This window comes from Ruditapes philippinarum, unplaced genomic scaffold (assembly GCF_026571515.1).
Source record: "Ruditapes philippinarum isolate M1 unplaced genomic scaffold, ASM2657151v2 ctg11526_1_1_1_1, whole genome shotgun sequence".
Lineage (NCBI taxonomy): Eukaryota > Metazoa > Mollusca > Bivalvia > Venerida > Veneridae > Ruditapes > Ruditapes philippinarum.
In genome coordinates, this window is record NW_026864577.1 from 15,533 (window position 1) to 28,690 (window position 13,158).

Consider the following 13,158-nt stretch of genomic DNA (forward strand, 5'->3'; position numbering starts at 1 on the left):
ACTGCTCAAATATGGATAATCCTTGTTAACACTGTAGTGGTCACATTTTTGACTCACCTGTCATGAGACTTGGTCAGAATGCTTGTCTAGGTAATTGTTTGGATGAGTTTGATAAGTCAGGTGAGCGATCTAGGGCCATCATGGCCCTATTGTTCTTTATCTTCTGGAGGTATGCTGCTTTAAAGCAATTATTTATTCACTATTATCTTAGATATTTGGTTTATTGTATGATTTACCCAATTTAATGCATTCTGGAGTTGAGGTAATGACTAAAGAGGATTTAAGAATAGAATTTTATTTCATTCATATACACAGAAGTATAAAAAAGCCATTAAATTAATTAATATTACACTAGTGTAACCACTATGTTTCATGACACCATTGTGTTATTCACAAACATCAAAATAGGCTAAATATTAGCATTGTACTACATGTATATGTGCATCAATGAAAACAATTGTTTTTTTTTACTGTATACCATTTTTTTGGGCAAGTAATAAATGAAAATATCATTTTGTGTTTACTTCTAAATTTTTAGAACTCGTTAAACTAAACAATACTATGCTTGCCAAATACTCTCATGATATGATTTTTTCATATTGTTCAAACATTTTAGTAGTTTTTTTTGTAATATAACAAATAATAATTAAACCAGATGCATTAAAAAATGGATATTCCAGAATTAATTATTACCTATAATAAATAAAACATATTATACTCTTTGCATACATTTTGAGAAAAAGGCATATATTTAAAAAAACATTTTTCTTTTTTTTTTGTGAATCATTTGTTTTACTGATCAGATGTCAAACACTTCAATGTTGTCAACTGTAAATCTACTAATACACATCTTTGTCATTTGTTGATTACAACAGACTGTCTGTATTTCTCTTTTCGACTATCAGCTTTTATAACATTTCCCATCAGCTCACCATCACATGTAAACAGTAAAACATTTTTGGAGTTAAATCCAGATACCAGCACACTGCCTGCTTCAGTGAGATAACAACAGTTAGCCCCCTTTATTTGTTTATCATTAAATGATGTAATAACCTGACCATTGTTGTCCAGTACTATCAGTCCATTATTGCTGTCAGCAACATAAATCCTAGTAGCATCCTTACTGACAGCTAAGCTGCATATGTTAGAGAACAATTGATGTCCTGATTGATACTTACTGAACTGATGAAGTTTCCTGCCAGATTGATACTTACTGAACTGATGAAGTTTCCTGCCAGACAATGTATACATATAAACTGATGTGTTACCATCTGAGATATATAAATTATTGTTTGCATATGCAAGACCATAACATTCGAAATCAGTTTTAACCTTGTTTGTTGTTTTCATATGTCTTTCTAGAGAAATGAAATGGACTTCCTCTTGTAATGGCATAGTTACTGCTACTTGTGTGTTATTGATCATACACACTTGCCATGTAACTCCAGGTAGATCACAGTAGTCTGTGACAGTATAGTTGTAACGGTGTAACCGTTTAAGTTTGTTGTTGTATTCATCAGTTAGAATTATTGTACCATCTTCCATACAGCAGGCACTCTTGACATTACAACTGTCATCTGACTTAACTTTGACATTATATGATTGATTTCCTTTAATCTGAAATAAATTGTCCGCAGTCTTTGTAGGTTTCTCTGATAGTATGCCTATGGTCTTCTTTTGTTCTAACTGTGTAAGAATTGTTCTGTCAGGTTGAAACTCTATGTCTCCTACTTACTTTTTATTTTGGCATGCTCCATATATTTGTTGGCAACATTTGCAGCATCTTCTCCCATCTTCACATAAACAAACACTTCAGAATGATTTGTGTTTGTAGATGCTAACTTATCATTAGCTGATCTAATCCTGGACTTATTTGCTTGTAGCTGTTTTTAAACTGTCTTCGATTTTGTCTTCAAGACATTTTACTTTACTCTCTATCTCATTAATAGAACTTTTCTCCAGCTTGTCAAGATGGTCATTGATTTCTTGACGGAATTTTCTGATAAAAGCCAGTATTTCTGCTTTCCTCTTTAACAGCCTTTGTTTATCCTGTTTAAATCTATCAGCTTGTTTTTCAAGGGTTTTGGTTATTTCTTTAAGTTTTGCTTGAATGTCTCTCGATTCAACTTGGTAAGAATTATTTTGGATAAATTCTGGTATGTAGAATGTGTCCTTACATAATCTGAAAAATAAGTTCAAACAGTTTATGAGACGTAGGAGATTATATTTTATTTAGTGTTATATATTTAAAATAGTCTAAGAATATTATGTAAAGTACCTATATACTAAACATTCCATATACAAATGTACTTACTTAAAAAAATATATCTTTGTTTAAAGACTATAGTTTACCTGTGATCAACTGCCATACATGTAGAACAACCAACATTATCATGGTTCTGACAGTACATATCAATGTGTTTATGACTGTGTCTGTCACATCTCTCTGCAGGTGCCCTCGGCAGCCTTTTGCTGGTTCCTGACTTAACTTGAGATTTATCCAATACCTTGTGACCAGCTAATACAGGCACTTTACTGTGAATTTTGACACAACTAACACAGAAATAATCGTGACAGTCAACACAGTATTTTTCACCTTCAGTGTTCCTGCCTTCATTTCTACACATTGAACATAATACATCAAATATTTCATCCGAAAGAATATCTGTATTAATTTGTCGACCTGTAGCCATTTTGTTTTTTTTCCCCCGACTATGTTTGTTAGTTGATCTATTTACATTGTAAAATCGATAAAATTGTCTCTATTTCTTTCACAGTTATATTAAATTTAAACAATGATGTACTCTATAATTAAGATAACTGAAAGCCTTAAGAATCTTCTACATTGTACTTCTTGAAAAATATCAATTTCTCAATATTTTTAGCTCACCTGTCACAAAGTGACAGGGTGAGCTTTTGTGATCGCTTTTCGTCCGGCGTCCGTCCGTCGTCCGTCCGTCGTCCGTCCGTAAACTTTTGCTTTAAATGACATCTCCTCATAAACCACTGAGCCAATTTCATCCAAACTTCACAGGAATGTTCCTTTGGTGGTCACCTTTAAAAATTGTTCAAAGAATTTAATTCCATGCAGAACTCTGGTTGCCATGGCAACCAAAAGAAAGAACTTTAAATATCTTCTTTTAAAAAACCATAAGAGCTAGAGCTTAGATATTTGGCATGAAACATCTTCTAGTGAGTGTCTACCAAGTTTGTTCAAATAAAAGCCCTGGGGTCAAAATTGGCCCCGCCCCAGGGGGGCATTGATTTTCCCTATATGCATATAGTAAAAACTTAAAAAATCTTCTTTTAAAGAACCCAAAGAGCTAGAGCTAAGATATTAAGCATGAAACATCTTCTAGTCAGTGTCTACCAAGTTTGTTCAAATAAAAGCCCTAGGGTCAAAATTGACCCCGCCCCAGGGGTCATTGATTTTCCCTATATGCATATAGCAAAAACTTAAAAATCTTCTTTGGAAAAACCCAAATAGCTAGAGTTTAGATATTAAGCATGAAACATCTTTAAGTAAATATCTACAAAGTTTGTTAAAGTAAACGCCCGGGGGTCAAAACTGGCCCTGCTGCAGGGGTGTCATTGTTTTTAACTATATGTGTATAGTAAAAACTTTAAAAATCTTCTTTTAAAAAAGCCAATGAGCTAGAACTTAGATGTTTAGCATGAAACATCTTCTTATGGGTGTCTACCAAGTCTGTTCAAATAAACATATAAAAGCCCTTGGGTAAAAATTGGCCCGGGGGTGGGGGGGGGCCTATATACAGGTGAGCGACCTCAGGGCCATCATGGCCCTCTTGTTTTTTCATTGATTTAAATCCTCTCCTATTGCTCAATAATGTTTAAATGATTTGACCTACTTTGGGTTTAACTTATCAAAGGTGCCCTTATACTTCCTTGCACAAAGTCCAACTTTATCTGTATGAAGGCAGTCATTGCCAAAATTCCAGAGATGTTAAGTATTCCTTTAAAAATTACTTTTGAAAATGCAAACTTGTATGCCTACCATTTTATTGTACCTGCGCATAGCACATAGAATGCCTGTTAATCCAATCTTTTAATTGAAGGTTCCCGCCTTTATATAACAAGTTTTCGTATAGACTGTTACAACTTACCTAACATGGAAAACAACAACAAACTTACAAGTTTGTATCTTCCAGTGCATACAATGCATATGCAAGTTTGCACACTTAAATATTCTGTACCTGAAATATACAAATGAAATGTAAAACTCGAATACTGAAAATAGAGTTTAAGAAAACATGATTCCAGTTGTAGAACTACAAGAGTAAGTTCACACAGTAATATGTTTAAATTGACAAAAGTAGATAAATAAAGTTAAATGATTTTAAGTCATGCGTGACGCCCCACCCGTCCTTGAGTAGTTACGAACTTTTGCTGACAGCGTCTCTCCTCTATTTCTAAAAAAAAATGAAGAAAAACACGCCGCATTCTTCCAACATATTTTTGTTGCATTTGTTTCAAAAGTTTAATCTGATATGATTATCTACATCACTTGAACATTGCTGATTTTACCATTTACTTAATACAAAATGATTAAGATAACTTATGCACTAACTTATTATTTAACCTCGTGTTTTTCTGAGAAACATCGGCGATTTGGAAATTTAAGAGGCAAAATGACCAACTACAAGCGAGTAATTTTATTCATAATCTTAAAGGCATTCAATATTTGTATTGATATCATTGTAATATGTATTGGCACAAATTTCATTTTAAACAAACTATGCGAGTATTTGAAAAAATAGGATTTTAAAGCGGCCACTAAGATTTTCTTTCCGAAATCAAGAAAGTACTTATCCGAAGCACATATGTACAATCTTAAATAAGGTATGTTCAGTGTTAATAAATACTTTTTTAATATACTTGAAGCTTATGGTGTTAACTTTCATTTTATGTTCATTTTCTATTTTGAAAATTGATTAATTTATAAAGTATCTAATTGATTTTCTTGACGAATATATGAGTGTGGTTTTAAAGAGAAGAGAGAAAAAACAATGATAAATTTGAAACAAAATTGTTTAAAGCTTCTACATAATTTTATTATCCCCCGCCAAAAAAGGCGGCGGGGATATTGAAATAGTCTCCGTCCGCTGTCCGTCCGTCCTTCCGTCCGACATTTTTGTCCGGAGCATATCTCTAAAAGTATTTGAGTTATCAACTTGAAACTTCATAGGTGGATAGACCTCATTGAGGAGGAGTGCAGTGCACAAGAATGATAACTCTACCTTTCATAATTTTTGAGTTATTGCCCTTTGTTATTTTTCAAAATTGAATTTTGTTAAGAGCATAACTCCAAAAGCCTATGAGATATCAACATGAAACTTCATAGGTGCATATATCTCACTCAGGAGGTGTGCAGTGCTAAGAATGATAACTCTACCTTTTATAATTTTTGAGTTATTGCCCTTTGTTATTTTTCATACTTAATTTTTCACCTGAGTGGAGCAAAACTCAAAAAGTTTTTGAGATATCAACATGAAATGTCATAGTTGGATAGATCTTATTGATGAGGAATGTTGTGCGCAAGAATGATAACTCTTCCCTATACAATTTTTGAGTTATTGCCCTTTGTTCTTTTTCATTCTATTTTGTCCAGAGCTTATCTCAAAAAGTATTTGAGGTATCAACTTGAAACTTCATAGGTGGATGGATCTCATTGAGTAGGAGTGCATTGCACAAGAATGATAACTCTACCCTGCATTATTTTTGAGTTATTTCCCTTTGTTATTTTTCAAAATTAATTTTTGTCCAGAGCATAACTCAAAAAACCTTTGAAATATCAAAATGAAACTTCATAGGTGCATAGATCTCACTCAGGAGGTGTGCAGTGCACAAGAATGATAACTCTACCTTTCCTAATTTTTGAGTTATTGCCCTTTGTTATTTTTCATACCTAATTTTTCACCCGAGTGGAGCATAACTCAAAAGTGTTTGAGATGTCAACATGAAATAGCATAGGTGGATAGATTTTATTGAGGAGGAATGCTGTGCACAAGAATGATAACTCTTCCCTGTACAATTTTTGAGTTATTGCCCTTTGTTCTTTTTCATACTATTTTGTCCGGAGCTTATCTCAAAAAGTATTTGAGGTATCAACTTGAAACTTCATAGATGGATGAATCTCATTGAGGAAGAGTGCAGTGCACAAGAACGATAACTCTACCCTGCATAATTGTTTAGTTATTGCCCTTTTTTTATTTTTCAAAATTAATTTTTGTCCAAAGCATAACTCAAAAGGCCTTTGAGATAACATTATGAAACTTCATAGGTGCATAGATCTCACTCAGGAGGTGTGCAGTGCACAAGAATGATAACTCTACCTTTTATAATTTTTGAGTTATTGCCCTTTGTTATTTTTCATACTTAATTTTTCAATTCAATTTTTTTCTCAAAAAGTATTTGAGGTATCAACTTGAAACTTCATAGGTGGATAGATTTTACTGAGGAGGGATGCAGCACACAAGAATGATAACCTACCCTGCATTATTTTTCAGTTATTGCCCTTTGTTATTTTCAGCCATCAGTATTCACATAGGTTTCAAATCTGTAATCACTATAGCCATCAGTTTTCATTACCAAAAGACCTCTTAAAATGGAATTATTCTGCTCTACTACATATACATTCTTCCAATGAGCAAACACATTCGGTGGGGGTTGGCCATGTTGACATGGCTCTTGTTTTTAAGGCATCACTAGACAGTTCATGAAGGATTCTTTTATTTTACACCTTAGACATTTTAAAATTGATCAAGAAAATGAAAAAGTAAGTAGGGGGTGCCGTGGTTTTCCTACTGAATTTCAGAGTGTGGTTGTCAGAAAGTAACCATGGTAAACTTTAAAATGAAAATTTTAATACTTCTCCTTAATTCATTTTTATTTTTAGGCATTATTTAATTATAGACTTAAAACATATGAAGCACACTTTTATTTCAATCCAACATTATCAAAATTGATAACGAAATTAAAAAGAAAAGTTTGGAGGGGACGCCGTGTTTTTCTTACTGAATTTGGGAGTGTGATTTTGAGAGGCAAAAATGATAAATTTTGTAACAAATAGAAAGCTTATGGATCTTTCATTTGATATCAAAATTATTTATTTTTTATAAATTTGAAAAAGTTAGAAGGGACGTTGTGTTCTCCTTCACTTTATTGAGAAATAGGAGAGAGGCGACGGGTTTTATACCTGTCCTTACATTTCCGTAACAAGAGTTTCCAATTACCCAAAGAGGGGCAGGGCGTCATGCATCACTTAAAATCATTTATCTTTGTAAATCTACTTTTGTCATTTTAAAAATGTTACTGTGTAAACATACTTTTGTAGTTCTACAACTGGAAACACGTTTTTTTAAACTCTATTTTCTTTGTTTTAGTTTTACATTTCATTTATACATTTCAGAGTTTAAGTGTGCAAACATGCTTATGTATTATATGCAATGGAAGATACAAACTTGTAAATTTATTGCTGTTTTCCATGTTAAGTATGTTATCTACAATTAAACTTGTTATTTATAAGCTTCGCCTTCAATTAAAAGATTGGATTAAGAGGCATATTATTTGCTGTACACGAATGCAAACAAAACTGCTAGACATACACGTTCGCATTTTCAAATGAACACTTTTCATGTCTGGAATTTGGCAACGAACGCCCTCCATATATCTGGTGAAACATTATCTAAAGTTTATTCATTTTCACTACTAAATTGTTAAACTTAAGGTACATAAATCAGAAAGTGTTTACATAGGGCTGGTTTAACATTTAAATCAATATTACACGGAAGAAAAAATATTTAACTGATAAAAAATACTTCACTTGAATAGCAAGTGGGTTTACAATATTCCTACTTGAATAATGTTGAATCACCCTTAGGATATGTTGCCTGCTTTTTAAATTTGTCTTTTGACGTCTTATCTGTGATACGCAGGCTTCATAACCTCTGATCCCCTTTCAAAATTCCATTTTATTTAGTTCCGCCCATTGTTTTCTCGTTTAGGGCACACGCTTTTTATTACTTGGGGACCATACGCCGCTTTTCATGGAATGGCACGGAAGTGTCACATTGAAGGTTCCATGATTACCGCCATATGAACACATCTGCGGATGTTTCTAAATTCAATGGCGGCTGTAAAAAGTCTCCCCGTACATTTAATCAATGATGTTATATTTTCGATCCTTGAAGATCGTTCAGCACGACATTATTGTTGTGCTTGTGGTATTTTTAGTTTCAATTTTTCGGCATTTTCTATATAGGTGGTTCCAATATTCCTACTTGAATAATGTTGAATCACCCTTAGGATATGTTGCCTGCTTTTTAAATTTGTCTTTTGACGTCTTATCTGTGATACGCAGGCTTCATAACCTCTGATCCCCTTTCAAAATTCCATTTTATTTAGTTCCGCCCATTGTTTTCTCGTTTAGGGCACACGCTTTTTATTACTTGGGGACCATACGCCGCTTTTCATGGAATGGCACGGAAGTGTCACATTGAAGGTTCCATGATTACCGCCGTATGAACACATCTGCGGATGTTTCTAAATTCAAAATTTTACTATTTCACGTTTAAATGTTGAATTCTGCTTAAGCCGGTGCTAGGGGGCGTGGACGGTAATTTGCACTTTCCAGTACCGTCCATGAACAGGCTCAGTCAAACCGAGCCTGCAACATTTTCAATTTTGCCGTGTTGGGCTTTCTTTAGGGATTCTATATTTATCTATTTTACATATAGAGGATAATGAATGAGTGTAGGTTTAATATTAAATTTATTGAACTCGTTGAATAAAATCATATTATGCGAGCCTCTGGCGAGCATGATATTGTTTTATTCAACGAGTTCAATAAATTTAGTGTTGAATCTACACAAATACAATATTCTATTTATCATATATATGAAATAAGTACGGTAAACTGTTATCAAGAGTCATTTTTCTTTGACGCGCCTAGGCCGTGACGTCAAAGTGTTATTACACTAGTGTAATATCGCCTAGTGTAATATCGTTTTTATTAAATGGCTTTATTACACTCCTGTGCCGCGGTTTATGTGATAATTACATGTATATATTAGTCCTTTGTTGTTGTATTTAGGACACATTCAAAAATGACCTGTTACAATATCAAAATTATTTAGCAGACATTTTCACAAAAAATCTTACGATTTATCTTAAGTTTTTGACTTACGATAATTGTTAGTTAAATCTTAAGTCATTTTGTAAGTTAAAATTTTATCTTAAAATAAAAAATTCACTAACGATAAATCTTACGATAAAAACATCCCTAGCAACGTTCATTTGATATTGATGGGCATGCTCTATATTTGATTCCGGTTTTAAAATCAAGTAATAAAGAGCTTGAAATATGTATTGAACACAATCAAATTTCAATAAGATCAAAAAAATGATTCAAACTTATATATTTTCTATCTTGATTGAAAATAATTTTATGTATCTAAGTGATTCAGCTACGTTATTGCTAAGGTAATAATAAATAAAAAGGTTCCACTAGTATACGATGGCAATAAAATCGAACTCACAAAATTGTACAAATTATTTGTTTTCAATAATACTACAGTATAGTTCACATTTAAAATATTCATAACCCTCTCCATTGTGACGTCATCAAATCATGACGTCACAAATGTTTATGTTGAAAAATAATTATACCTTAATTTTTGTTATTTATAACATACTGTTCGCTTAATATATATTTGGCCTCCAATTTTTTGTTTGTTTAGGTAAGAGATACATGAAATTTTACCCTTAAGAGAGAAAAAATTACACTTACGAATGGGGAACACCTATCATAAAGTTACAACAGATTTTGCACTTAAGATTTACTTAAGATTTTTTTGTGAAAATGTCTGCAGAATTCAATTCATTAGCTTTGATTGGCTATGAGTATTTTTGCTATTTTTGATATGACTGATGTGATTTGTCCATTGAAAGTTCTAATTAGACATCATTATCAAAGGAAGACTGATACAAATATAGGAAAGAGTACAAAATCACCTCTTTAAATTCAGATTTTAGAAATTATGCAAGTTGAAATATTTAAGTACTTTTATTTTATCTATTGAAAATATACTGGTTTCCTAGCAGTTTCCAATACAAAAAGTTTTTTTACACATAAGATAAGAATCTGTCACAGGATGAGTACCCACTTTGACAGAACACAGTTCAAGGTACTACCTAATTTTCCAGCATTACCATGCTTTCATTTTAGTCCTTAACTTTGCTTATTAACTGGAATATATGGGGCTGAAATTTAACAATATTGGCCTGAAAATTAACACCTTTTCTCAAATTCATTGAAAGATTTTTGAATTTTATTTATAAAAAATTTTATGAGCAAGATGGTCAAATCTTCAGTTTCATTCTGCATACTTACTCTTCAATAAGTAGAAATTCATGACTTCCATTCCGTTTTAAACTCTTGTCATTAAATTGTAAATCTGGCGCATGCGCAATTTATTCATCTTTGAGAACAAAGAAAACATGTTGTGGAATTTTCTTCAAACTTTAATTACTAATTAGTGGTGATTAATTTTGATTTTAAATTTCATTGCAGTTTTTCAGACCTTTTTTCATTTTGAATTTAAGTCCGTACCAGTATAGTAAGCAATGTCAAAGAAATATAATTGTCCAACCTTTTCTGTGTGGTCTGCAAATATATTGATTTAAAGAATCTTAGAGGTGGAACTCAATTATTGCTCATAAGCTTTCAAACTGGAATTATCTAAGTTTCGCCTATTTCTATATGTTGCAAGTCCTCTAAGGTAACTTTGAACAACACGCCAAACTGTAGAACATATAAACTGCTGTACTATTTAAACTTCTGTGTTGTCTTGAAAACAAACATCTCTATGATTTCATAAAGTAACACATATACTTTATCAGTAAAAATATACTGTACTGGTCGAAAATGATAAAGGGTAGCGGAAAACTGCTAGAGCCTGGTAACTGCTAGGAAACCAGTATGGATTTTATGTTCCGAGTTCTAAAAGAGGTCAATTAGAAAAATTCATCTGTTTAAAGGTTTGTCGTTTAACGTGTAACCAACACTGAAAAGCCTTTCACTCTATCTCAATCCATTGAGAAGTTGCAGCACTTTGAAATCAGTTTTGATGGAAAAATAGTGATTTTTGGCAATTTTGAGATGTCCCTTAATCATTGCCATGGTAACAGGAATTTTAAGATTGAGTATGCGGTTACAAAGGCTATGGTCCAGTCATAGTAGTTTCATAGCAGACATTTACTTTATAGAACTGTAAAATTTCATTGCAACCAGGGACTTCCATAGCAAACATTATCTGAATTTCATAGCAAGCACCGACTTCCAATGAAACCGTTTTATAATTTTGTACAGCAACAAGTCACTTCTTATGTAACTGTTTTTTCCATTAGCAAAAGAAACCAGTTATGTTTTTACATGTGCACTATTCCAGATACAAATATGGATTTTGTGATATCAGTTTAAGATTAAATCTAAATCATTTAGATTTTATATCTGCTTTTGTTTATAGTTTACAATATTACTTTTTCTTTGTCATGGAGAGTATTTATATTTAGGTGAGCGATATATGGGCCATCATGACCCTCTTTTATTCTAACAAAGTATTAGTCAAATGGCACAAAAAGTCTCGAAAAAGGATTTCCAATCTCTTCATGTCAAAAAGCCTCAGTGGAGTCCCTTTAAGTATTTTAGCTCAGCTTTTGGAGCATTATGGGAAATTCTATTCACCCTTGCTTTGTGGTTGGCGCAATGCTTGAAGACCAATTCGCATGTAGCTTTACATCTTATTAACAACTGTAGGTATTGTTTTGAAACTTTACACATGTACTAAGGATAAAAATTGAAGATCCATAACTCTAGCATGTATGGTGACAAGATTATTCCCCTTTATGAAATCTCTGTTGTTTCAGCTGAACTTTTGGTTATATACAGAATTTAATTTAGTTTAATTGTGTAAGAAGCTTATAGACACACTTTCGAATCCGTTCCTGGAACCAACCTGAACAATGAGTGTAAAGTTTTTTGCTCAAGAAAACAATGACTTGCCAGTGACATCGGCTAGCGATCATTTGATGACTAGTTCAATGCTTTAACCACTTGGCCATGCCGCCTTTTTTACCACAGAAAGTTGTAACAAGGTTTTTAATAATTCTGTACATGAACTAATACACAACTGCGACAATTTTGAGAAATTAAAAATCACAAATTAATCAATAAAACAGAGTAATTTATTAGCTCACCTGTCACAAAGTGACAGGGTAGCTTTTCGTCTGGCGGTCGTCCGTAAACTTTTACTTTAAATGACATCTCCTCATAAACCACTAAGCCAATTTCATCCAAACTTCACAGGAATGTTCCTTTGGTGGTCACCTTCGAAAATTGTTCAAAGAATTTAATTCTATGCAGAACTCTGGTTGCCATGGCAACCAAAAGAAAAAACTTTAGATATCTTCTTTGAAAAAACCCAAAAAGCTAGAGCTTAGATTTTTGGCATGAAACATCTTCTAGTGAGTGTCTACCAAGTTATTCAAATAAAAGCCCTTGGGTCAAAATTGGCCCCGCCCCAGGGAGTCATTGATTTTTCCTATATGCATATAGTAAAAACTTAAAAAATCCTCTTTTAAAGAACCCAAAGAGCTAGAATTTAGATATTAAGCATGAAACATCTTCTAGTGAGTATCTACAAATTTTGTTCAAATAAAAGCCCTTGGGTCTAAATTGGCCCCGCCCCAGGGGGTCATTGATTTTCCCTATATGCATATAGTAAAAACTTAAAAATCTTCTTTTAAAGAACCCAAAAAGCTAGAGCTAAGATATTTAGCATGAAACATGTTCTAATGGATGTCTACCAAGTTTGTTCAAATAAGAGCCTAGGGGTCAAAATTGGCCCGCCCCAGGGGGTCATTGATTTTCCTTATATGTGTATTTTAAAAACTTAAAAAATCTTCTTTGGAAAAAACCAAATAGCTAGAGTTTAGATACTTAGCATAATACATCTTCTAGTGAGTGTCTACTTAGTTTGTTCAAATAAAAGCCCTGGGGTCAAAATAAGCCCCGCCCCGGGGGTCATTCATTTTCCTTATATGTGTATAGCAAAAAACTTAAAAAATCTTCTTTGAAAA

At 32.8% G+C, this 13,158-nt stretch overlaps 1 protein-coding gene across 1 annotated transcript; it reads right to left on the bottom strand.

The window, feature by feature from the left end:
- Nucleotides 1-1,527: 1,527 nt before the first annotated feature.
- Nucleotides 1,528-3,027, bottom strand: LOC132726149 (E3 ubiquitin-protein ligase TRIM33-like). The gene is made up of 2 exons (XM_060711415.1): nucleotides 2,353-3,027; nucleotides 1,528-2,182 (listed from the first exon to the last, which is right to left on the bottom strand). Exons 1-2 carry the CDS (start codon nucleotides 2,691-2,693, stop codon nucleotides 1,870-1,872), a joined length of 654 nt encoding a protein of 217 aa, XP_060567398.1. The 5' UTR covers nucleotides 2,694-3,027; the 3' UTR covers nucleotides 1,528-1,869.
- Nucleotides 3,028-13,158: the final 10,131 nt, after the last annotated feature.

Bases quoted from the DNA above. Each gene is read 5' to 3' on its own strand.
- LOC132726149 (XM_060711415.1), bottom strand. From the start codon at position 2,693: ATGGCTACAGGTCGACAAATTAATACAGATATTCTTTCGGATGAAATA. The intron at 2,183-2,352 runs GTAAACTATAGT...CTTATTTTTCAG, and splicing joins TGTATGGCAGTTGATCACAG to ATTATGTAAGGACACATTCT.